General features: G+C 43.0%; 3 protein-coding genes across 3 annotated transcripts in view; 2 read left to right on the top strand and 1 right to left on the bottom strand.

Annotated features, from left to right (window-relative positions):
• osbpl3b (oxysterol binding protein-like 3b) overlaps nt 1-7,359 on the top strand; it is a 34,318-nt gene extending 26,959 nt beyond the window's left edge. Inside the window, exons 13-22 of the mRNA XM_080500646.1 lie at nt 164-257; nt 347-579; nt 2,037-2,174; nt 2,272-2,335; nt 2,432-2,510; nt 2,593-2,737; nt 4,033-4,177; nt 4,278-4,404; nt 5,082-5,204; nt 6,506-7,359. Of these exons, the coding sequence (XP_080356772.1) occupies nt 164-257; nt 347-579; nt 2,037-2,174; nt 2,272-2,335; nt 2,432-2,510; nt 2,593-2,737; nt 4,033-4,177; nt 4,278-4,404; nt 5,082-5,204; nt 6,506-6,602 (1,245 nt within the window). The 3' untranslated portion in view covers nt 6,603-7,359. The remainder of the gene's footprint in view (nt 1-163; nt 258-346; nt 580-2,036; nt 2,175-2,271; nt 2,336-2,431; nt 2,511-2,592; nt 2,738-4,032; nt 4,178-4,277; nt 4,405-5,081; nt 5,205-6,505) is intronic.
• A 2,445-nt stretch (nt 7,360-9,804) lies between these two features.
• Nucleotides 9,805-12,179, bottom strand: LOC308133335 (tubulin beta-1 chain-like; the record flags this gene model as incomplete). The annotated part of the gene is made up of 4 exons (XM_080500657.1): nt 9,805-10,865; nt 10,942-11,052; nt 11,175-11,283; nt 12,123-12,179. The coding sequence occupies 4 exons, from the start codon at nt 12,177-12,179 to the stop codon at nt 9,805-9,807; spliced, it is 1,338 nt and encodes a 445-aa protein (XP_080356783.1).
• A 3,148-nt stretch (nt 12,180-15,327) lies between these two features.
• On the top strand, nt 15,328-26,611 carry gsdmeb (gasdermin Eb). The gene is made up of 9 exons (XM_080500650.1): nt 15,328-15,723; nt 16,800-16,992; nt 17,310-17,484; nt 23,900-24,020; nt 24,128-24,247; nt 25,270-25,397; nt 25,506-25,680; nt 25,866-25,939; nt 26,049-26,611. Exons 1-9 carry the CDS (start codon nt 15,519-15,521, stop codon nt 26,265-26,267), a joined length of 1,410 nt encoding a protein of 469 aa, XP_080356776.1. The 5' UTR covers nt 15,328-15,518; the 3' UTR covers nt 26,268-26,611.
• Nucleotides 26,612-27,098: the final 487 nt, after the last annotated feature.

Consider the following 27,098-nt stretch of genomic DNA (forward strand, 5'->3'; position numbering starts at 1 on the left):
GTTTTTTGTTTTTTTTAACCAGGTTCTTTGATTCTATTCAGCTCAAATATTTCAGATCTGCTGACATGACAGAATGTTGAAAAGACACCTACCCAGTCTCTTTCTGCCGGCAGTATTGAAATGTATCTTCCCAGCTACAGTTTGAAAGTCTTTATCTGTGCAGGTATCAGAGGATGACTCATACATCAGTGATGTAAGTGACAATATTTCCATGGACAACTTCACCAATGAGAATGAGAGTGAACGACCAAATTCAGGTAACCGATGCACTTTTGTCTTCTGGTCATTTTTTTTTATACGCGAGCCTAAATTAATAAACATTTCCTTTTTTTCCCTCTGTTCTCAGGCTCCGCGGCGCTTTGTCAGCGGAGATCCTGTCTGCCTTCGCCCAGCCCCACCAGCAGCACCATCAGCCTGTGGAACATACTCAGAAACAACATCGGCAAGGACCTGTCCAAGGTGGCGATGCCCGTGCAGCTGAACGAGCCCCTCAACACCCTGCAGAGACTGAGCGAGGAGCTGGAGTACAGCGAGCTGCTCGACAGAGCGGCAGTCACGCAGGACCCTTTCGAACGTATGGTGAGATGACAACTCTGCGGTCCTCTGTCTGAGTGCGTGGGCAGTGTGCCTTTTGTTCGGATAGCATATTTACTCTCGGCACTTCAACGAGTGTCCTCTGACAGTAGTAAACAAAAACAGACTCTGGTACAGATGCTGCTGGATGAGGAAAAACCAACCTGAATAAAGACCAGACTGACATGCTGAGAGTATTTTCTTATTTATTACACTTTCTAAGTAAGCTTATTCACAAAACACCTTTACAAGTCCCTTCCTACATAAAACACATTGTTTATGTCCTTTAGAGACTAACCTTATGGCTCTTTGGAGAAAGTCAGTGTGTATTCATGTTTCTTACAGTAGATATGTTTCATACTCATCTACATAAATCACCTGTTGGCTGCAGTTTGCTGTTTGGTGGATTTTCTCCTATATCTTTTAAAATATAGTAAATAAATGGCTGAACGTCATACAAGAAAATAAGTGCATATAGTAGATTTGCAGACAAGTGATTTTTTTTTTTAATGACTGTCTTTTCACGTAAGCCAGTAGTTCCACCCTTTTTCCCCTTGGAGCTCCACCAGCTCTATAAGACATCCGATCCCCTCTCTGGTCTTTAATTGGAGAAAACATCCCAGTGAAGCTGGACATTGATGGACCCTCCCACTTTCACCAATGTACAAACCTGGCCTTAAAAATGAAGCAGTGTCTCGTGCAGGAGCTCGTCTCAGCTGTTTTATTAGGCACCATGTGGGAGGAACCCTGATATGAATTGTAGATTTTCCCTAAGCTGTGTTGGATATCATACCGCCCACTCTCCCTGTTAAAGCTTTACATTTGCATTGACTGACTTTCAAGTGACTTTGCTGGTTGGAATTTGTTCATTTTTCTGTGTGTGTGTGTGTGTGTTTGGGGGGGGGGGTAAAAAGATCGGGCCAGTGAAGTCACACAGGACAAATATAAATGGGAAATGAAAAACAACTTAAGTCTGTGTCGATACTGTGCAAATAAAAAGAACTTCATTTTTCCCAGCAGAGGCAATTTGTGAAGCTTGTAAAGCAACACAGATGCACAAAGAAGCGACACCAAAGGGTTATCGAAGCAAGAAGCAAGAAATCCATGAAAGAAAGAAACCCTGTGGAAAGCACACAAAAACATATTCAATAATAATGCAAAGGCCAAAAATGCATTCGGTCGTCATGCTGTAAACTGGAGTCTGTGGCCTCCCATTATGAGAGAAAGTAATTATCTGGGCAGATTGGTTGTGTGCAGATAGTTACTCTGCTCATTAGAGTACAAAGGAAACGAAATGAGAACCGCTCAGAACCTAAATGGATTTGACACAAAGAGGTACTTGTGACATTAAATGGATTGTGTGGCACAGATAGTTACTGGCAGTTTCTCATTATTCGTAAAAAAATGAAAAAAATAGAATGAAAAAGATTATTTATTCACTGTGTCTTTCTGTTTTTCTGCAGATCTACATCGCTACATTTGTTGTGTCCGGCTACGCGTCCAGCTACTACAGAACCGGAGGAAAGCCTTTTAATCCCGTTCTTGGAGAGACCTATGAATGCGACCGGCCAGATAAAGGATTTCGATTTGTCGCTGAGCAGGTAGGCATTCAGTAAAGTGTTGTAATTACTGGATTAAAAAAAAAAAAACTCATTTTAAAGATTCATTCATATTCATGTTCCAAACTCTTCACAACAGGTCAGCCATCACCCGCCAATCTCAGCTTGCCATGCAGAGTCTAAAAACTTTGTCTTCTGGCAAGGTAATGGAAATGATTGTTATTCAAATCTGTTCGTTGGAGCTGCTTGTCTGTGAAAACTGAATTTGTAGGCTTTCGTCTGTCTGATTCCTCCTGCAGACGTGAGGTGTAAGAACAAATTCTGGGGAAAGTCAATGGAGATAGTTCCTGTGGGCACCACTCACGTGACGCTCCCCGGGTGAGTCTGTTCGCCCTCGGCGCCGCGTCGACCGGCCAGCCAACGAAATGAAATGAACCTCTCCTGGATTTCTCGCCTCCAGACTTGGAGATCATTATGAGTGGAACAAGGTGACGTCCTGCATCCACAACATCCTCAGCGGACAGCGCTGGATCGAGCACTACGGAGAAATCACCATCAGGAACTCCGGCAGTGATGTTTGCCAGTGCAAGATTATCTTCGTTAAGGTGAGAGAAACGAAGGAAAAAAACAACATTTGAGTGGATAATCTATGCAGTAGATAAATAATAATGGAAACAAAAAAAAGGTTATTCCTCTTGATCAACTCTTTTGTACATCCTGTTGCCGCCCCAATCAAACGTATCTGAACTAAAGGTCTACAGCCACTCCAGTGAACTTTAACACTGCACACAGCAGGCGTTTAATGCACAACCTACTACTTGATTAATCTAATTGAGGATCAAGTGAAATTTTTTTCACTATATGTTTACTGTCATTTTCTTTCTCCCCGTTCCCCAACAATCACGGACAGCAATGAACATAATACCCTTGCAAACTTTCACTCGCCTGCACCCATCATTCCATAATTCCATCATTCCATCATTTCCATGCTTCCCTTAAACAAACGTTAGTTGTTTGCAGCAGCACAGCTTTTTCTTTCTGCTTCTCCTTCTTGTCAAACGTTCATTAGTCTGTTTCTTTTGAGAACAGCGGGAGTTTCGACAAATTTCTGCACGACGACTGAAAGTTTCATCCCCTTCGCAGCGGCCGCGCATTAAAGCACTTTCAATTGGACACTTTAATGATCGTTCATCAAGTCAAACGCACTGTTTGACTGTCAACTGACTAATACAAGTTTATCTAAGCTTAATGAGTGAATCAGCCACTGCTGACAGCTCATCGAAAGCGTCGGTGTAACTCCATGCGCGCTTTTATTTTGAATAGTAAATCAACGCCATCCCTTTTTATAGAAGCATATTGGTTGGCATTGTATTGAGGTACAAATTGTCATAACTTACCCAACACGTCTGATACTAAGAGCCAAGCACTTGTAATATATAGATATGCTTAACTCATAAGACTCGTATTGTGGTTCTTCATAAGGACATGCCGTCTCACTGCATCTTATATCGTAAATTCTATTTCCCATCGTCGTCCACGTCCCTTCGTCACAGGTGATTCTCTTCGCCTGTTTGCCAACCACGAACCCCTACATGCTCCTAATGCCTGATATATGGAAGCTTTTGCCGAGAAGAGAAGGTTAATTGCTTTAGTCTGTGCCACTTAAAAGACCTCCTGAAGCTGCGCAGGATGGCGAGTCGAGACATGTCAGAACTGATCGCGCATCTTCTTGTCTCATTAAACGCAGCAGCCCAGCAACACACGCTGAGGACTGGGACTGTTTATGCAACAACAACAACAACAACAACATCTGCTGACTTTGGAGGACATTGTCATGATTTTTGCATTGAGCAGTCACCTGATTCAGAAGGTTGAATTTGTGTTTTCCTCTTCCCGGCAGGCCAAATACTGGAATTCCAGTGTGAATGAGGTGGAGGGAACCATAACAGACAGTAAGGGAAAGGTTGTGCACAGGCTCTTTGGGAAGTGGCATGAGGCAGTTTTCTGTGGAGATCCACCGTCAGCGACGTGCATCTGGAGAGCAAGTATGATGAGTGACTTTCATATTCCAGCCCCCCCCCAAAAAAAGAAAAATGGTTCAGTATTAGTGCTTAAAGCCGTTGCTGTTATTTCTGTACAACTCAGATGCAATGCCAGCGGACTACGAGCGCTACTACGGCTTCACCAAGTTTGCAATTGAGCTGAACGAGTTGGATCCGTCTGTGAAGCTGCTGCTGCCACCGACAGACACCAGACTACGAGTGGACCAAAGGTACGAGGCGAAACCGCAGAAACGGCCCACCGCAGAGAAACACCACAAACTCAAACGACGACGACTGAACCTTCCTAAAATGAGCTTTATTTTATGTGTGGTATCAGTCGTTGAACCCAGGATCTGAGACGACTCTCCTCTCAATAACATCATGATTCAAGTGGCACAAAAATAGTCGCGCCACTTCTTGTGTTAAGAATAGAAGCAAACGCAGATTAAAGAAACTTATTTCAGCTCGCGTTTCAAGATCGAAAAAGTCTCCTATCTAACCGAGCCCAAAGCACCACACACACACACACACACACACACACACACACACACACACACACACAAACAAACAAAACAAATGTGCTCACCACTTTGTCGTCAAGCTGAAATAAAACGCTGCTTCTGGCTCTTCAAAACATGAGTTATGCCTTCTCCTTTATTTTCCCCGGTTTTATACACTTAGAGTAATTACTCAAAACCAGAAAAACACGGGTGAAGAATACATTTGACCATAAATATTAATGTCTTACCGTGTCTGCCTGGTGATTCTGTGTGTGTGTGTGTGTGTGTGTGTGTGTGTGTGTGTGTGTGTGTGTGTGTGTGTGTGTGTGTGTGTGTGTGTGTGTGTGTGTGTGTGTGTGTGTGTGTGTGTGTGTGTGTGTGTGTGTGTGTGTGTGTGTGTGTGGCAGACTGTTGGAGGAGGGGAACCTGGAGGCCGCCGAGGAGCAGAAGCAGCGGATCGAAGAGCTGCAGAGGGAGCGACGGAGAGTCCTGGAGGAGAACGAGGCGTCGCATCAGGCCAGATTCTTCAGGTATTCTTCAGCAGACACGTCGACCGCGTCGCTGCCGCATTTCGGTACAAACACGAGAGGAGCCACACTTCCTGCCACGAGACGAGCACATTAGTGACGAACACGATCCAAAGTCGTACCTTCAACATGTCACTTCAGTCAAGCAGTTTTAGAATCTAACTCTCCACATCATGCACAATATGCACTGCTACTGTCAAACAATGGCTATTAAAAACACGCCCCACTTGTCACCATGGAAACCAATGGATTACAAGGTCATTTGATCCACCGCACCGCTCCTTCCATCATTCGTCATGGTCGTTTGAACTGCTTCATGTAATCACTGTTTGACACATTTTACTCCCCCCCCCCCCCCCCGACCTTTGACCCCGGCCACTAACCACAGTGATGACATCACTGCATCCTGTAGCATATCAGAGGATGGGGAATTGAAAACTCAACATTTCGACCTTTGACCCAGTCGCTCTTGAAATTTAATGGACCCTTGCGTGGACAAAGACGAATCATTCCTGAAATTTTTTGCAATTCGGGTAAATATTTTTTGCGAAAAGTATGGTCAAATACATACAAGCTAATAATGAAAGTGTTTTGAGAAAAAAATACACATACATACATATACATACTCATATTGATACTCATATATGCAAGTTGAAATATTCATTAAGATGTACTTTAAGGGTAAAAGAAACAAGTATGCTTTAAAACGGAAATACTGTCGCTTGACCTGTGCTTTAGTGTTTACAGTGCATACGCTCAGTTTCTACGTTTCATATTTTTTTCCCACATTTCTCATTTAAATGCATCCATCTGGTGCAACTCAGTGGGAGGAAGATATGCATTGTTGAAACAAAGAAGCAAAACACAGCTCAACACTAAGGTTATATGTGTGAAGCAGAAGTGTAGTGCACAATAAACATTTTCACTAATCCTACCAAATCCTGCACAAACATCTGAACAGCTACAATAATACCAATAATAATCATCATAACCATAATAATAAGTTGTTGTTATTATTATTATTATAAGTCATATCAAGCTCATATGGAAGGCTGGTTTCAGAGGCCATCTTTTGGATCTTGCACTCGCCGATCAGCAGCGGGTGAGGCTGTAACCGAACGGAGTCACAGCACTTCAGTAATGCAGCAGGAACGTCATCACCCAGTGTGTTGCATTGCTTTAATTGCAGCGTCTTTGCAGCAACCGCATGCTCCTGTTTGCTTCCCATCAGCCTCTGGCTCCCCGAACACTCAGACTATTCATTATTGCATGCTGCTTTTTGTTTTTTTTCCCTGTTGCCACAGGAAGTCAAAAGATGATGCGTGGGTGAGCAACAACACGTACTGGGAGCTGAGGAAGGACCCCGGCTTTACCCATATAGATTTTCCAACACTGTGGTGACCCCCACCCCCACCTCCCCATCAGCAACCTGCACAGCCTCCACCGTGATTCAGGCGGGAAGACGTCCTGGATCGCGGTGTTACCATCTGCATTCAGTACCGGTCCTCAGTACTGGAGTTCATGACAGTGATTGCCTTAACAACAAGTGCTTATCTGAGTTATGTAAACATGTTTATGCAAGGTGTTCATGAGAATGTTGATCGATTTAGGAACTTTTGCCTACTTTTCCTTCTGTTGCATTGTACTGCAGCACTTACTGAGATAAAGCAAACTGTGGAATAAAGGACGGAAAATCCTTTTTCATAGTTTCTATACACTATCTTAAAATGTACCGAACAAGCTGTTCACTTTAGTCAAAGTCTTATCGTGAACATTTTCTACCTCTGAGACGATCTTAGCCTTGGTATACCATCAAGTGTACACATTCGGTATTTATTCTGCATCTGCCTGATGCTTTACTGGTTTTGTTCACTTTGCTTTATTTATTTAGTTTCATTTTCGAGGTGTTTTTATGAAAGGTCTGTGTTTTATAAGGGATTCTTGAGAACAAACAAGTTGTTCAAATGTGACCTTACCGAGCTCAGCTTCTCCGTCTGTCTCATAACAGAATCCAATGCTTTGGCTTTAACTGTCTGAATGATTGTGCAACTACTAGCAGCGGTAGCAAATATCAAATCCTGTCTGTATAGATTCTGGGCTTCGGGTCCAAATATGTTGAGAAATCTGCTCAATGAGCTCAAATAAAATGTTAATTTTCTTTTCTTTATGTTGTGGCTGTTTCCTTTGTAACACTTAAAGTGCCGTACCTAGTCCCATCAATCACACCTGCCTGTGGTATAATAAGTAAGTAGAAGTAGTCTCATTACTCTAAACATATTCAATGTTTTAGGTTTAAACTTAGACTTAACTTGAGCTTACATTTTGATCCACTTGTGGAAATTATCCACCTGCATACAACCGGCTAACTAACTGTCACAGTTTCACTTTTCTAACACTTAAACCAAGTTCCGTGCCAGTTTCTCTAGTTTTTCTCTTTTTATTAAGGTGAACTGCATTTCATACCATTTGCCCTGATTCATTACCACTTTTGTAATAATTTACTTTTAATTACATTGTAGTTTCATTTCTATCCTTTGGTTGGCATTTTATTAGTCAATAAGTTATTTGATTTACAAAATATTTTTTTATATGAACACCTGATAAAAAAATTTATAAGAGGGTTTTTTTTCTGAAATTTTTTTAATGAATTAAACATTTTTAGAAAGGAAATTCAATCAAGTTCACTATTACCTGTGCAATTAAATGTTTTTGATAGATTACAAAGCATAAATTGAACATACTTGTCCCTATTTCTGTGGACTATTACAGTCACTAATTAATAAGCTTTAAAACTTAGAAGTATCACTATATGCCAATTATTCAACCAAAGTCATGTGACTAGTTAAGATTCGTTACTTTCACCCTGAAAGTAACGTGTACCACTTGGAGCGTCTTGGTCCCGGTTTATCACAAACGGCCACTAGATGGTGACAGACAGACATGAAGGATTGATGTAACAGTGAAATAGGAGTCTGTCAAATAACATAATCGCTGCTTCTCACTTTAATATAATATAATAATATATATAATGAACGGTGGCTGTGTGAAGGTATTATTGTTGGGGGGAAAAGGTTGGAGCGCCTGTCACGGTGCAATTTGTGTTTCCGTGCTGTGCCTTTTTACAGTATATATATGAGGTCAATGAGTTGTGTACTTTTAGAATTATTTTTCTCTCCATAAACAAAGCACAACACTTACACAGTCATAAGTCCAAGTGTACAGTGTCCAAGCTGTAGTCATACATCTACACACACAGGAGGACAGCCTGTCCTGGAACAGAAGTCTCCCTGTGTCTCTATGTCTCTCTGTGTCTTTCTCTGTGTCTGTGTGTGCAAAACCCCAAAGCTGAAAAGTGTGCACGGCCTGCCGCGGGAGCGCGCGTCCGTTCAGCTTTTGCACAGTGACCCCTGTTGGTCAGCTTCAGTTAATGCAGTTTAAAAGTGTTCAAACTGATTGACTTCACAAAACTGAAATCATTGTGAAACAAACAAAATTAAACATTTTCACACTGACCGATTGACAATGTAACTTTGTTTGGAAAATCACGGGCATGAATGATAACATGAATGCAACTAAGCTCCGTCTTGCAATCGTAATCAGTAACTTTAATTTGCGATTGTGAACATAATCACATCGCAGAAACTGCACTGGCAGGGAAATGTAAATATATACTATATGTACATATATATATATACACACACACACAGTTTAATGTGAGGCAAATAAACGGGATCTGACAGTAGCCGACATAAATGCGAAAGTCCAGAATCGGTTGGACTGTTAATATCCGTCAGTTGATGGACATGGCAACTGACGGTCTCCTGGTTCCTTCTGCACAGGACGGGTACGTGTCCCGATTCGGGGCGAAGCCGGACCTGGAGCAGCAGGTGAAGAGGGCGTGCTGCTGGACGCTGCTGGGCCTCAGTGCCACAGTTCTCACCTCCTACCTGTGGAGGAGGACCCGTTAGGAAACACCGCCCGCTGCTGGACACCTACACACACTGCCTACTCCGGGAACCTGTGGTCACGTGACGCTGGAATAAAACTTCAATCTGAGATTATAGACTAATCGGTGGTGGATTAAGAGTTCAAACAGTTGGATGGGGCAGAACCCTCAGGACCAGTTATATCTGAAAATGTATCTGGAGCAGAAACATTCAGAACCAGATTCAAAGATTTAAACTATAAAAACAAGTTCAGAGTACAATCCAAGGGAAGGATTACTTTTCTGTACTTCCGAGCCATTTTAACCAGTTTCAGCATCATTTGACTTTTTCCTTCTTCCAAATTCAAACTTTATCAACAATTTCTACTGGAGCTGAGATGTTAAACGTGTAAATGTAGTTTATTTAGAAATAACTCTGCTCTTGTTCAGTATCTGAAGTTTGTTCTGAGAAATGACCTTTCATTTCAAAGCGGTTAAATAAAGACCAACAGGATATGCTACAGAATTTTTATTAAAAACAAATAAACAAACTTCAAAGAGAAAGGTGAACAAAGTGTAGAACGGCAAGGTGTGGCAGTGACGACAGAACAAGTGTAGAACAGGAACAGGCCTCAGACAATGGAACACGGCCTTCAACAGTTACAGGAGGGGAGGAGCTCAGGCCAGCTCCTCCTCACCCTCCTCCTCAAACTCGCCCTCCTCCTCGACCGTGGCGTCCTGGTACTGCTGGTACTCGGACACCAGGTCGTTCATGTTGCTCTCCGCCTCCGTGAACTCCATCTCATCCATGCCCTCGCCGGTGTACCAGTGGAGGAAGGCCTTGCGCCGGAACATGGAGGTGAACTGCTCAGAGATGCGCTTGAACAGCTCCTGGATGGCCGTGTTGTTGCCGATGAAGGTGGCGGCCATCTTGAGGCCCCGGGGCGGGATGTCGCACACAGCCGTCTTCACGTTGTTGGGGATCCACTCCACGAAGTAGCTGCTGTTCTTGTTCTGCATGTTCAACATCTGCTCATCCACCTCCTTCATGGACATGCGGCCGCGGAAGATGATGGCCACGGTCAGGTAGCGGCCATGGCGGGGGTCGCAGGCGGCCATCATGTTCTTGGCGTCGAACATCTGCTGCGTGAGCTCGGACACTGTGAGCATCCGGTACTGCTGGCCGCCTCGGCTGGTGAGCGGCGCGAAGCCGGGCATGAAGAAGTGCAGGCGGGGAAAGGGCACCATGTTGACGGCCAGCTTGCGCAGGTCGGCGTTGAGCTGCCCGGGGAACCGGAGGCAGGTGGTGACGCCGCTCATGGTGGCCGACACCAGGTGGTTGAGGTCGCCATACGAGGGCGTGGTGAGTTTGAGCGTGCGGAAGCAGATGTCGTACAGGGCCTCGTTGTCGATGCAGAAGGTCTCGTCGGTGTTCTCCACCAGCTGGTGGACGGACAGCGTGGCGTTGTAGGGCTCCACCACCGTGTCCGACACCTTGGGGGACGGCACCACGCTGAAGGTGGTCATGATGCGGTCGGGGTACTCTTCGCGGATCTTGCTGATGAGCAGGGTGCCCATGCCGGAGCCCGTGCCGCCGCCCAGGGAATGTGTGAGCTGGAAGCCCTGCAGGCAGTTGCAGCTCTCCGCCTCCTTCCTGACCACGTCCATGACGGAGTCCATCAGCTCAGCGCCCTCTGTGTAGTGACCTTTGGCCCAGTTGTTACCAGCACCACTCTGGCCTGTCCAAAAGAAAGGAAAGCTTAATAACACGGAAGCTTTGGACAATTAAAAATGTCAAATAATTAAATTACTCACCGAAGACAAAGTTGTCGGGCCTGAAGACCTGGCCGAAAGGACCGGACCTCACAGAGTCCATGGTACCTGGTTCCAGGTCCACCAGCACGGCACGGGGCACATACTTGCCACCTGATGGAAGAAGCAAGTGAAAAAGTGAGGAAAGATTTATTCATATATATATATATATATATATATATACACACATACACATATGAATATAAATCAGTGACTCAAATGTTAAATTCAGCTACCTGAGGCCTCATTGAAGTAGACGTTGATCCTGTCTAGCTGCAGGTCGCTGTCTCCGTGGTAGGTACCAGTGGGGTCGATGCCGTGCTCATCGCTGATCACCTCCCAGAACTGAAAATAAGACAAAAACACATTTATACAAACACTCAGCAACATATTCTATCATTTCTCGGTTATATGGACCCAACGACCAGTAGTTCAAATGTGTCCTCTGTGGGGGACATTCGTAACCCACCCACTGCATCTTACAGAACGAACTCATTAGGAATCCACACAAGACGTTAGTTAAAATGTTAAGACGTTAAGAAAGACATTATTCAACAATGGAGTGTTCCCGCCCGTTGGAGGTTTGGCGCACGTGCCCCGCCTCCCTATTGGCTGTCCGGGATATGAATGTGCTACGTCACTAACGGCTCTCTCCAGGCAGAAGCCGCGGTTCAATCAGTAGGCCGTGTTGGGGGGAGAAAAAAAAACAATTTGAATGCCAAAAAAACCCCATAAAATATGTTGAATTAACACTAGAAAACGATATCACAGGCTGCACCACGCATTTAATTAAAAATAAATCGAGTAGAAGCCTCTCAGTGTCGATACTTCCTTTTTTTTCGCATTGCGGTACATTCTCCGTAAATGGCGGTTTTACAAAAAATATTCTTATTCGAGATTATTGTAAAACAAATATTAAAAACTATGTCATCACACGCCAATTGAGTGTGCAAAGCTAACATCCCAAATTCCTGATTTCATATAAATCCACAAAGGTAGTTATATCGTTTTTAATGCCCCCAGGCGCTGATATTATCTCGAGTGAACCGTTAGCGGGAAGTATTTAAAAGTAGGACATGTTGAAAGTCCCAGGTTGTGTGTCGGCATTAGCCGCAAAGTGCTCCACGTTTCTCAATGAAAAAGTCACAGCCGCCACCGAGGGGAGTACCAGGGGTTCTACTGACCTTGGCTCCGATCTGGTTGCCGCACTGGCCGGCCTGAAGATGGACGATTTCCCTCATACTTGTTGGAATTTCACTGCTACAAACACGACTGATATTTCCTGGAAGTGGCGACTCAAACGGCGTAGCTCTGCTATTTAAGGTGCCAGACGGCCCCGCCCACTGGGTGCCTTTCACGTGCTGATTGGCCAGTAAGTTCCCGCGGCAGTGACTGACAGGAATTTAAACCAATCATGCGGACAGGTGCTCGCTGCCAATTGACTGAATCAACACCTCGATCGTTGTTCGTCTAATCTGCGGACGTTGGCCTTCTTCCCTTGTGATGGCAGAGGGAAAAATGCTTGTGTAAAATCTGTCATGAAATATAAATTTACCTGAGAGGAAAACCAAACTTCTCAACAGATTCTTGGAAGAATGCCAGGGTGGTTGATGCAAGGTTGTTGGAAGCTGCACCAAGATACATTATCTGCAGCAGAAATTAAATTACACATCTATGAAACACTCAAGTATTTAATATTTCTAGAAATGGGTACACTTTGTCGAAATGATTGTGCTAACCTTGCGGGAAAAACCGTCAATGCCTCCAAAGACAACAATGTTGTAGCTGAAAGAGAAACAATTAATTTTTCAATTGTACATAACATACCAAGTAAGACAAACTATTTAACAGTTGGAGTGTTTCATTTTAGGAGGTTATCTTATGGTGCATAAAGTAACATGAAACAAGCAGTATATAAAAATGTTTCATTCTGCATACTAATAATTACATGCTTTGAAAACAATATTATCCAAAACATTACTGAAGAATCAATTTATGATTTGTATCGACGTGCATCAACGACTAGGGTCCTGGAACTGAGTAGGTCCGTCGAGCAATACATCCAATACGGACCATTCGGTTTATGACACCAGTAGTGTCGACTCGGTGCATGCAGGCTCTGACACGGTTATACTGCACCCTCAGTCCTCTGGCTTGCAGGAGGCCCTTCATTATTCGATATCCAGAGTTAGGCTGCCTGGATTTTATCTCCCTCACACACTGGTCTAACTCTTCATCTGTTATGGTGCTGTAGAGGGCCTTTGCTGAGAGATTAAACTCAGCCATGCGTCTGTATATTGTGCGTTTGGACATCCCCAAAAGTCTGGCTATACATGGGACAGACAGGTTAAGTTCCAAAGGTTTGCTAAGGTGATCTGGGGAGACGACCATCCGTTGACGCCCAGTTGGTCCTTGCTCAAACTGCACAACTGCAATGTGTTGGTCCCTTTCCTCTTTTTTTGAATTTATGAGACTGTGTAGCTCTGTCAGTGCATCTAATATCGCTGGACAAACAGTTACTTGGCTGGACACAGCATTCAAAAACACAAGTTCTTGGGTGCAAGTGAACTCTAAGAAGTCCACGTCCACAGGCATGCGTCCAAGAATATGTTCCAGTCGAGAACGTCAGAGCCACATGCCTCCGGAGTGCCGGTTCCCTACCCCTGCAATAGTGTTTCTAGCGCCACCGTCAACGACCTGGTTATGTTTGATAAAAATTGTTTTTTCCATAACAAGCAAGATTAGAGTATTCAATGGACATAAAAAAAAAAATCAAACAGGAGACAATTGAACTATTTTCTGCATGTAAAACATTGCATACAGTAAATGTAATTTCTTTGAAAACATTTTCACACATTATTAAAAGTTCGCCACATATGTTGTTTCATAACCTCTGGTGATTTGCAATGTGTGATTTACAGACATAAATGGCAAATACTCATTGAAGCGCAGCTATCGCTGGCCTCCATGGCTGATTGAAAACCCGCCCTACGTGACCAACAAAGCTTCCCTTGATTGGATGTTGGGTGAACGAGACAGGTATCGATTGCATCGTCCTGATGGCACAGATATTCTAGCTGTTTTGCAGCTGAATTTTTTTTGCAGCCGAATTTTTTTTTGCGGCTGAATTTTTTTTGCAGCCGAATTTTTTTTTTGCGGCTGAATTTTTTTTGCAGCTGAATTTTTTTTGCAGTTGAATTTATTTTGCAGATGAATTTCTAGACACATTGAATTTTTACACACTGAATATTTTTAGATGTTTTAGACAGCTTTTCAAATTCAAAGCCTGATTTCGATGGTAAAAAAATTCAGAGTTAGAAATTCGAATTCAGAATCTGATGGCACAGTTTTACTTCCATAGCCAGGCCCGCCCCTCCCTACACGCAGAACACGCGCTGTGTGTTGGGCCCCGCGATCCATGGGGGGCCCATTTTGCGCAAGTGAATTGAATTTCCCTCGGGATCAATAAAGTATCATCATAATCTGCAAATGCGCAAAGGATGCGTGTGCATTTTGCCGAGAGGCGCGTAGAGCACTGCCACCAAGTCAGCCCGAGGCAGGAGAGAGAGAAAAAGAAAAGAGACGAAAGTGCGAAGCATCACCATCTGACCAATCAGCGGTCAGATGGGCCGGCAGGCAGTTGTTTCCAGGTAGAGAGTAGAGAGAGAGAGATGGCTTCCAAACGTCAATACAATAATACTAGTAATAATAATAATTATTATTATTATTATGTTATTGGAAGGGGGCCCCCAAAATAAAATCCTGCTTAGGGCCCCCACTTGGCCAGGGGCGGCCCTGTCCATAGCTGACCGTCTCTGCCTCGCGTTTGAACAGAAATCACAGACCTGTGATTTCTGTTCTGTTCAACCGCGGATGTAAACAACAACAGAGGATTCATAGGATCTAGATCTGACGACTTTCTTTTCTGTTGTGAAGTCACATATCTGCGGAGCTCATAAGCCCCGCCCACCTTTTAAACTCCTCTCTGCGGAGGAAACTGGTACCCGACCAGAGCTCTGGCTTCACTTTGCCGTACCGCTCCGTCCCCGCACTTTTGTGCGATGGAAACGGGGCTATAGATTCTTAGTTACATGTGCATACATCCTATTTTACAAGTCACGGTAAAAAAAAAAACCCAAAAAACTGACATGCTCAGATTTTTAATATTTATGAGCAACAAATACATTTAAGAAAGTGCAGATGTAATACCAAGATGCAACACTGCTCACAAAGGACACATGTTTATTAATATTATATTGTTATGATCATTAATGTTGTGCGGTGGGTAAAGAGCGCGCTCTTACGCTCCGCCCTTCCTGCAGTGGGCGGAGCGTCTTTTGGTCTTTTGTCCACAAACACAGGAGTGTCTGTCTGTACAGTGGAAGAAAGAAACTCGTGCCTCTTCTGAAAACTCCGAATTGACAGATTTTCTCTGCTCTTCCATCTCGATTTGGCACCAGAGAGAGAAAAACAGGCACTTTAGGATCGGTACGACGTGTCGCGTCTCACTTTCGTTTCCTTTATTCCTCCAGCGACACGGTGAGAGTTTCACGAGGAAACAACTCTCCTGTCACCTCGACATGTTCGCCGCGGCTACCAGGAGCTTTGTGGAGGAGGTGGATCACGGAGGTCTGCTGATCCCGGTGTGCAGCCTGAACGACCCGGTCGCCGCCCTCTCCGTGGTGGTGAAGCGCAAACGCTTCTGGTTCTGGCAGAAGCCCAAATACCAGCCCACCGATTTCAATCTCAACGATCTTCTGACGGGAGACGCGCCCATAAAGCCAGGTACACCTCTGGCATCCGCACTATAGGTCAAACTGTGATTTAATGTATGCATTTACAAGTGGAGTAAGGCTAAAATGACTTTTTTCTTCATTTAAACTGTGGAACGAACAGTGTATTGACTTTTATAAATTAGTTTATGGGCCAGATGTCCTCATGTCAACAATAAACAAATAAAACAATAGGAATTCCTGCTGTTAAAATAATAAACATATTGGTTACAAAAAGGTTTTCATAATAATTTATATTAAGGGCGTTTTTAACTACATACTAAAGTACATGGGAAAAAAACACAAATTAAAGTGATGTGCGTATTTCCAATTAATTTATTCCACCTCTGCTTAGGTGTTTGATGCAATTCACAATAATGAGTCATTGCATGCCAAATAACGATATTTAACAAAAAAACTACAACTTGCATCTTTTTTGTTAAAAATAAATATTGTCACAGTACTAAACAACAAAATTGAAAATTTAATCATGTAACTTTTTGTCATTTCTGAGATGTTGAGGCTTCAGATTGTTTCATAGATGCATTACATTGTCACAACGGTCAATAAGTCATTACTTTTGAATTGTTTGTTAATTTGTTGGTCTTATCATGTCTGGGTCAGTTTGAGCAGATCCCAGCTGAGTATGTATGAAGGCAGGTTACACCTGGACAAGATAACAGTCACAGAGTAGTTTAGAAACAGTAATTAACTCTAAATGCATCTTTGTTTGGACAAACTCCACACAGAAAGCTCAAAACAGACTCGTACCAGGGAAAGACAAATACAGAGAATCTGCCAGTTGAACACTAGTTTATGATTATATACTGCATGTCTGCTGACAGCGGCTCCAGGAATGTGAGTTAAAAACAGTAAGAAAGCCAACATCCTACCTGTTGACTGTTCATTTCACCCTCCTACACACGTTTTAGGTGACGCTATGTGATTATACAGTAATCATCATGTCTTCTTTTGCCTCGGGGGAAACAACTTCCGACCTTCCAAACATCTGATTGAGACAATCTGCTTCAAACTTAGTAAACATCTCCACTGTGTGCCAAATGACTCCAAACCCCTGTCTTCCCTCAGGTGTGGCGGAGACGGACTTCATCAAATACAGCGGGACGTTCGGTGACAACATTCAGGGAAGCGTCGACGCCAGCTTCATCAGCGCCGGCGTCAACGTGACGGGGAAAGACTCTTCCAAGCTCCAGTCGTCCTTCGGCAGCTTGAAGAAAGAGGAAGTGGACGTGCAGAAGTTACTGCGAGACTGTAAAGACAGGTCAGTCCTCTGGAGGCCGTTCTCCAATGTGGGGGGGGGGGGGGGGGGGGGGGTTTAAAGTAGAAGGTAAACACATTTAACTATCATCCAACCTTCGGTCTGGTGGAAGATCTGCGGACAACTGAAGTGATCTTTGTACGACTATAAAGTTTGACACAAAAAAACGTGTCAAGTTGGGTTGAATATTAACCCATCATAACGTTTCTATAGGAGGTTCCGGTTGAATGGCCATTATTATGTAAACAAAACAGGAACGTGCTGTAATGTTATTCGCAATATAAACGTTCCCATCTGAAAGTCGGCGGTTGTGCCTTCAGGGTGTTGGACATGTCGCACTCGCTGATCCAGCAGACCAAGGAGAAGAACCGCCGGGCGTTCGGCATTGTGAAGGAACGCATCGTGACCACTCAGCCCTGCTCGGTCATCGAGGAGGTGCAACAAGCTGGACAGTGTGGAGGAACCTTCAGCTCCTGCAACCCCAAGATCCCCAAGGTACAAGATAAGATAAGGCGACAAATAAAAGATAGGATAAGACGAGATACGATGATGTTTTCTTCATCCCATAATAATGGGAATCAAAACACTCACAGCTTGGTCTCTGTTTGATATTATATTCTGGATTTTTTTTTTTTGCAATTAACTTTTTATTTGGAAAACACATGGATAGACACCATTTCACTCGTACAATTTCACAGTATCCTTGGACCTATCCTCATTGTCTTTCATTGAATAAAATGAACAGGGAACGAACAGAAACCATAACGAAGAAGAGTCCAAGTATGTCAGTCCACACCGTCCTCCCGAGTTATCCATTTTCTCGACAATTGAAAAAAAAAAAAAAAGAAAAAAAAAGAAAAGGAAAGAACAAAAACCAAGCACAAAAAAACCACACAAAAAAACAAAACAAAAGGGGGGGGGGGGGCTCATCTCCTCGTTATGCTTTTGTTACCTGAGACAAACATCCACACATATTTCTTTTTAATATGTTGGCACACCAACTATGATATCAATTGAAATCTGATCTCACTGTTTTTACATATGCTGTCCATTTAGACCAAAGCTTATAAAATTTGTCTTTTTGCACCCTAAGGGAAAACGATAGTTTTTCCATTATATAAATCCCATGAATAATATCGATCCATTCTTCAATAGTCGGTGATTCCACTTTCAACCATTTTCTAGTAATGGCTTTTTTACCTGCGGCCAGTAATATGGCCAGTAACTTTCTATCATTTCTTGACCAGTTACCGAAAACGATATCACCCAGATATAGGGTTTCACATGTAAAGGGGATGTTTGATCTGAATATATTATTTATATGCATATGTAGCTCTTCCCAGTAGCTCCTGATTACCTGACAACTCCAAAAGATGTGGTAGTGATTTGCCCCATTTACCCCGCAGAGTCTCCAACATGCATCGCCACCTCCCCGGTGACGATTCTGAACAGGTGTGAGGAAGAATCTCACCAGGTTTTTCCAACAAAATTCCCGCCACATGCCGGACCCCGTCGTAGTACATGGTAGCTGACAGATTGCCTCCCAACTCTCCACCGAAATCAAATTATTACCTTCATTTTCCCATTTCCTCCTAATATAATCTATACCTTCGTGTTTAAATGTTTGGATACTGTTGTAGAGTTTTGAGATTATTTTATTACATGCTGTAGATTCACATAATGTCCAAAATACTTCTACAGGGCCCAACTCCCCTCCTTTCAAAACTGTTTTCAGGTTCTGATTAAAATAATGCCTAACTTGCAGGTATCTATAAAAGTCATCTTTCTTCATTCCAAATTTCTTTTCCAGTGTTTCAAAGTTCGAAAATGTCCCCTTGTTGATGAATGAGTAGTATGTAGTCAATCCTTTTGCGGCCCAATTTGTAAATCTACTGTCAATTTTGTTTGGTTTAAAATCTGAATCGTAGGCACACCACCTCATTAATTTTGTCGAGTCTCCTAATCTACAGATTTTGACCATTTCCTGCCATGATTTAAGAGAAACCTCAAGTAGAGGGTTTTCAGAGGATTTCAGCTCATCTTGCAGTTTTCTATCAGCTATTAGGGCCCCAACTGGTATTCCCCTCACCACTGTACCCTCCACATCTTTCCACCCTGCACTGTAAGATGAAGAGCATAAACACACTAATGGTCTCAGCTGAGCCACCAGATAATACACCCGCAGGCAGGGAAGGCCCAACCCCCCCTTGTCTTTTCTCAGTTGTAGGGTTTTGTATTTAATCCTGGCCTTTTTCCCCTGCCATATGTATCTTGACAGTAAACTGTCCCATTCTAAAAATTGTTTCAAAGGTATAGTAATTGGAAGACATTGGAAAAGGTAAAGCATTCGAGGAAGGATATTCATTCTAATGGATTCAATCCTAGAACCTAAACTTAAAAAGGGAATAACATTCCATCGCTGCATATCTGACTTTAACTTTGAGGTTAGGGGTGCATAATTAATATCAAACATTTTAGATAAGTCCTTTGGTAGTATGACCCCCAAATATTTAATGTGCTTTGTCTCCCACTTCCAGTCATATGCCGTCCTTATTTCAGTTGGGGGTTCGTAGTTTAGTGATAGTACCTGGGTTTTGTTGATATTTATTTTATATCCTGAGAGTTGTCCGTATTCCCTTAACATTTCCATCAATTTTGGGAGCGTCTGTGTGGGTTGAGTTATAGTTATTAGCAGATCGTCAGCGAACAGGGATAGTTTTTGCTCTCCCAGTGGCATTTTAACCCCCGTGATGTCAGAGCGTTCCCGTATCCACTGGCTCAGGGGTTCTATGAACAAAGCAAAGAGGAGCGGCGACAAACAGCATCCCTGTCTTGTACCTCTTTCCAATATGAATGAATTAGTTAGGTTACCATTTATTTTTACCTTAGCTTTTGGTTTATCATACAGAGCCACTATTACTTCTATTATGTTTTGATTGAAACCAAATTTGGATAATACTTTATATAAAAATGACCATCTCACAGAGTCAAAAGCCTTCTCTGCATCCAGGCCTATCATGAGGGTCTCTAATTTTTGTTGTGTAACTTGTCTCATGATGTGCAGTGTCTTTCTAATGTTATCCTGTGTTTGCCTTTGCCTAACGAAACCGGTCTGGTCCTGATGTATTAAGTTTGGCAAAATCAATTCCAGTCTTCTTGACAATATGGAGGTGAACAGTTTATAGTCTATATTTAAAACGCTAACCGGACGATAGCTACCACAATCTAATTTGTCTTTTCCCTCTTTTGGAATAATAGAAATTACTGCCTCTCTCCATGAGGGGGGGATCTTTTTATTTTCCAGCACCCAATTGAATGTTTTTAGTAGTGTTGGGATTAAATTATCTTGCATTATTTTGTACCACTCAGGGGTAAACCCATCCGTTCCTGGGGATTTCCCTGCTTTTAATCTCCCAATGGCTGTTTTTATTTCTTCCTTTGTTATTGCCGATATTAATTTCTTATTTTGGTCTTCCGTGACCTCTTGTAGGTTTATCGAGGATAAAAAGGCTTCAATGTGCTGGTCTTCACTCAATTGTGATTGGGAGTATAATTTTTTATAGTAATTTTCAAAGCTAGATCGAATTTCTTCTTGGCTGCACTGTATATTGTTTGTTTCTGGATTTCTAATTTTATATATTGTTCTTTCAGCTTGTTGCTTGCGCAACTTGTATGATAAAAGCTTTAGTGATTTTGATCCTGTTTCATAGTACTGTTGTTTTAAAAACAGCATTTTTTTCTGTATTTCCTGCGTATTTATTTCATCGATTTCTTTTCTTATTTTAATAATTTTGCCTTTGGTCTCGTCTTTTAGGGTTGTCGAATGTTCTTTTTGGAGTCTATTCAGTTCGTCTTCAAGATTATTAAGGGTCTGATGTCTATGTTTCTTTTCATATGAAGCGATTGATATTATTTTTCCCCTTATTACCGCCTTCAATGCATCCCAAACTATTAGCGGTGCCACCTCCCTGTTGTCATTGTGTTCCAAGTATGATTTTATTTCAATCTTTAATTTTTCTTTGATAATAGGGTTATTCAGGATACTGCTGTTTAATTTCCATAGAGTTGACCTGGGCTTATTTTCCAGACATACCGTTGTGTAGACTGGGTTGTGGTCCGAAATAGTGGCAGGACCTATTTCACAATTCCCAAATCTGTGAAAATCTTTTTTAAATGCAAACAAATAGTCTATCCTAGAGTACACTCTATGGGCAGCTGAGTAGTGCGTATAGTCCCGGTTGGTCGGATTTCTTTCTCTCCATACATCTACAATTCCCAGTTCGTTTATCAGCGTGTTAAGTTTCTTACTTATGTTTTTTGCATCTGGCTTCCCATTAGAGCAGTCCATTTTCGGATTGAGTCGAACATTAAAGTCCCCCCCACATATCACCATACCCTGACTTTTCGTGGTTAATGAATCAAATACCTGTCTATAAAAATGCCAGTCACTCCCAGGAGGAACATACACATTCATGAGACTCATCATCGCGCCATCCACTTTACCAACAACCAACACAAATCTCCCTTCTCTGTCTTTATATTCATTTATATGTTCAAATGTCACTGTGTTGGATATCAATATCGCCACTCCTCTACGCCTCCCCCCTCCATATGAAGAAAAATACACGTGCTTAAATCCCATTTTGTTTAGTTTTACATGTTCATTTTTGTCAAGGTGAGTCTCCTGTAGGAATGCAATTTGAATTTTTTCTTTCTTAAGCTTTGATAAAATTTTCCAGCGTTTGACTGGGTTAAGCATGCCATTTATATTGAATGAAGCAACCTTTAAGGATCTGTTTACCATTCAGGTGACACCTAGCTCCACCTCGTTTCTAGACTGAGGGAGCCCCTCCCTCTCTGGGGTAAACAACAAAAAAAGAACGAAAGAACTATGAACAAACATATTGTCAAATAACATTGAAATGAACTTAACTTAAAATGATTATATGACTTCCTATGTTGGGGTCCTCTAACCGGACCCTATTGAGCCTAAAGAGTGGTACTAGGCCCAAAGGGAGAAGCCCTCCTGCCGTGTCTGGTGGAGGGAGCCCTTATGGTGGTGATGGTCCACAAAAAACAATGGAACCCCAACGAACCTTGATATATTTGGCTAAACTCTACCAGTTTATACCCATGTTGAGATGAACCTCAAAATTGACCAACAAAGCAGTGGTTAGTGACCCTTAGGATTCAGCAGGCGCTGGCGAGGATCTCCGGTAGGCTCTCAGCTTGTCCTTGTAGCTCAGCTCTCGTCCATCCTTGAAAGCGCCCTTTCTTGCTCGTGGATTGGCCCTCCTCCATGTCAGCTGTTGTATCTGCTCCATCATTGACTCCGGTGATCGAACGATGGTCACAGGATATCCTCTGCTTGACAGGTCCTCCGTTGCCTCCTCTATTGTATTGTAGATCTTGGTCCCTTCCTTGTATCTCACGCGTAGCCTGGCCGGGAAGAGAGTCTGGAATTGGATGTTATTTTCTTTCAAAACTTTGCGGACCTCCGCATATTCTCTCCGTTTCTTCAAAACCAGAGGTGGATAGTCGTGGTCCAAATTTATCTGCTTCTCCTTCCAAGTGAATCCTTTCATCTGCCACGCCTTGCGGAGTATCGTCTCTTTCTGTTTAAAGCTCAAAAACTTCACAACTATGGAGCGTGGTGGGGCGCTCTCCGGTGGCTTTGGGCCGGCCGAGCGGTGGGCTCTCTCAATCTGTAGGCATGTCGTCTCATCAGTTAAATCGAGCCCCTCCCGGAGGAAAGTCTCCACGAATGTGACCATCGACGGCGACTCACTCTCAGCACCCTCCGGTACCCCGTAAATCCGCACATTCTCACGTCTGGAGCGGCTCTCCAGGTCCACCAACGTGTCCTCTAGCTTGGCATGTAGCTTTAGCATCTGAGACACGACATCTTCCGTGTTTTGAATCCTTTCCTCTGACGCTTCAATCCTTCTCTCTGCTTCCTCCAATCGAGCGTTTACTTTCGACATTTCCTCCGTTATTGTTTTTAACTGTTCTTTATTTTCCTGGCGAAACCCTTTTATTTCTTTTAAGATCGTGTCCAGATCCGCCATTTCTCCGCTAGGTCGTTAGCTTCAGCCCGTTAGCTTTAGCCCGTACCTGTGCTGGTTGGGTCCGGATTTCCGTCTCTCCCTCGCTGCTTGTTGACATTTACGATTCGATGTGCTGGTAGACGCGGTTCCCCCGTACCTTCTCTCTCCGCTTTAGGATACTATATCGGTTTACAACGGGGTAATAGATTTATTTCACCGGTTCAGTTGGGAGCCTCTGTCTATGCGACCATCCTCGCTGCGCTCCGACCGGAAGTCCCCCTATATTCTGGATTTTAATATAGTTTAGGATATTTTGGCCAAAAAAAAAGACGTTTTAATGCTTCGTATACCTGCTTTTTATCATTATGCCTGTAGATTTTTCAGTAAATGTGATCGGGTTTTTTTTCCCTCTCTCTTTAACCTTTAAAATTCTTTTTCACTTCTGTATTTCACTGCATTCTACAAAAGTTGGCTAAAAAAATAGGAGAACTGTATCTTTTTAAGTTAAGAGGAAGTGGAATTTGTGTGGACAGTACTATGAATTTATGGTCAGTTTGAGAGGAAAGGATTAAATTTAACTTGCTCTTTAATTCTTTTGTTCCTCTTTTTTTTTTAATTTGTTTTTATAGTCTATTAGGAACTTTGGAGTCGAGACAGAAACTTTAAATTAAGTAAAATAAAACCTGCTGTTCTTGCAAGGAGGCCAAAAACTTGATGAGATCTCAGAGGATGTCTGCAGCATTTTATTGAGATAATCTGTAAAAGAGACACTAGTTGATGTGTGCTACGTAGACAACGTGCTCAGGTTTTTTTTAACTTTAAATCCGACTGCAGCCGTATGTTTGTGCTCGAACTGCCTTCAGGTTTCGCTGAAGGAAAACGGGAGTCTGAGTAAAGACAGCAACGTCACCATGGAGATTCCTGCCAACACCACCATCGCCTACGGCCTGATAGAGCTGGAGGTCAGACATGACGGACACTTTGGTGAGGAAATCATCTGCTTTACGTTGAATTGATGTGAAACACACACAAAAAAAAACATAATTTGACTTTTTCACATTTAAAGCGTCACACAATCCATTTCCCCGCAGAGCTGTGCCTGACGTCAGACTTCACCGGGGGTTTCGAGGTCGACGGACCCGTTAAAATGGCTTCTCAGTCTCTTGTAGGAGCTGCTCTGCAATCTTCACAAAACAGCAGCCTTCAGCAAGGTAAATTACAGTTTTCCTTGCGGATGTCGTCAAAAAAAAGGGACAACTTCGGATGTTTGTTGCAGCGAGTGGCGGTTTTATATGTGAAGTCGTGAAGATCCCGGAGGCTTCGTCGGACCACGGCGAGGGGAAAGAATCTGTCATGGAGATAGGATTTGTTTTTGCCTACGATGCATCGATTTACACGCCAACGTTTCATCCACAATTCCAGAGCTTGTCTTGAGTGTGACGGCAGCGACAGGCCTCAATAACGGGATAGGAGCCTGTTTATTACTGTCTATAAACATCTGAAGCGCGGAGAGACTTAATTGTTTTGATTCTAGGACAGAGTTCGAATTACGGGGGAGCTAAGGGGAGCTGGGCTCCCCTGAAAGGGACCTGAGCTCCCCTGAAAGCCTAATTTGAAACATTTAGGGGGAGCTCTAAAAACACTGGCGCATACCTATTCTACAAACTTGAGAGGTCTGATCGGAAAATAGGGCTCCCCTGAAAGCCACGTTGTAATTCGAACCCTGTTCTAAGAGAAGATCTAAAAGTTCAGCACTGCAGGGAAGTTGGGTCACTTCTTCTGTGAACCCACCTTCTGGGTGTATAAATGCAGTATGTGTACATATGCAGTACTCATGTATGGGTGAAACGGCTGGATTGGAGCATGTTGCTTTCAAATCCAATTTCCTTGTAATTGTGTGTCTGTGTAGCAGACGGATTCAGTCATATGGTCTCTTTTGAATAATATGAGTTCATGAGATTTACAAAATGTTGCCGTCTTTTTTCAGTTTGTGGATTAAACTGTGAGGCGAGGTCACAGACGATTGGAAGTTTTTTTTTTGTTTTGTTTTTTAACTTTGTCACATCGTCATTTATGTAGTACAGCTGCCTTACATGTTAAAGTACACATTTGTGGATTTGATTTACCTTCCTGTTGCCTGTTTTAGTCGTACGTTAACTCGACTATTGTAACTTGGCTGTTTCATCTTTGTATGTAAATTACAAAATGCTTGTGTTTTCTTTCCAACCCTCAGAGCTGGACCGTCTCGGAGATCATTTCCAGCTGCTGTCGGATCTCCCAGCAGCCACCAGGTCGTCTCTGCTCCGGCGAGTCACTGAACTCATGCAGGACAAATCAGCCGTCACGGCGCTGCAGGACATAGTAAGTAACACCCCGGCGTCTTTGACTTTGCTTGAATATAATGTCGAATTATGGAATGAGACATTTTTTTGTTTGTTTGTTTGTTTGTTTTTTTACTGTCTTTTTCAGTTGGACCAAATGCGCCTGGATAAGAAACCTGATATGAGTGACCTTAAAACAACCGAGTCACAACAACACAACATTAAATCTATTGTGGAGCTGTTGGATCAGTCGAGACGTGAGGGTCCAGCTCCGTCCACGTCAGTCCTGACTGCCGTTCACCTCATGACCGCCACCTTGGAGGGTGAGACGAGTCGCACTTTGTTCTGCCTTTATCACATAAAACCTTCAGTCTGTTGTAATAAAATGGAGGAAAAAAAATTGCTTCAAGGTCAGAAACGACCTGTGTGTATGTGTGCGCGTGCTGTCCTGGAAACCTAATTTCCCTCTGTTTTTCCATCCTGCTCCTTCTGGGTCTTCCTCTTTCAGAGCTGCCAGACGCCGGCCTCGCCGCACTGGGCATGTGCTGCAGCCCCCAAGTTCTACCGACCTTGGAGCGTCTGGTGAGCAAAGTCCCGTTTTACAAATGGATGTAAAACAACCTGTTTTTTTTTTTTTTTTTTTAATGAGGCATCAGGTGCTAACTCAGATGTTCCCCCACATCTGTTCCAGGCGCGGTGCGTGTCGGGGAGCGGCGAGTTTCCTCAGAGCGGCGCCGAGGTATCGCAGGACGTCTTTGAAAAGACCGGACATCTGCTGGCGCTCTCTAACGTGTCCCTGAAGAAAGACGGACACGTGCTGAAGACAGAAATAAACCCGCAGCCGGGACACGTCCCTCTGGTCCTGTGCATCGCCGTCACGAGTCTCGCCTCTTTGGCCCAGAGTGTTTGATGAACCTACGGTGGCTTCACCTCGCTGTGGGCGAGTTTTACATCTGCCAAACGATCGATCTTGTGTGTATTTTTTTGGTACTACATGTTTCCGCACAACCACCAAAGTGTCATTTCTTTTTTTAATGCTAATTAATCTGGACTCTGGTATTTCCATCAGGTGATGGCGAGTATTAAAAACGGCACGGTGGTATGACAGTCTCCCTGTGACCTTGAAATCCACCTTTAACTTTCACATTTCTAATCTTTGGAGTATTACACTGACTTGAAATGTCTTTGACGTGTACGTTTGTTGGCTGCAACATTTTTTGCGAATGTATTTCTGATATTTTCACACGTGATAAATTTCTTTCAGACATAAACAGAACTTTTCTTTATTGCTTTACTGTACATTTATCTGCTCAGCCATGTGTTGTTCAACAATAAGAGTTCAGTTTTGATTGGAAAGTCTCAGAAGGCCACAATACAAAGTTGCTCCAGGCACTTTATCCAGCCACCTAAGATACCGTATCGCCAGAAAGAAGCTGAAGTCGGCTTCTACCGGAGAAGAAAAGTTCGATTTATTTGTGACGGCCATTGTTTGATTTGCAATTTGTATGCTGGATGAGGAAAACTCTGCTGCTCCGACCTGAAAGTTTTCAACCTGAATGAACTCTAAGAATGAAAAAAAAAATACATTTTATCAGGTTGGAAAAAAGTAGTTGAATGAATCTTCACTTCAGGGAGACTTTGTGAAACTTCACAGCTTAAGAGCCTAAAGATCTTTTCAATCTACGGTATTGAAACATTTTAACTGCTTGAAGAATATAAGTATATGATAGCAACCTTTTCT

Source organism: Blennius ocellaris (genome assembly GCF_963422515.1).
Source record: "Blennius ocellaris genome assembly, chromosome: 8".
Taxonomy (NCBI): Eukaryota; Metazoa; Chordata; class Actinopteri; order Blenniiformes; family Blenniidae; genus Blennius; species Blennius ocellaris.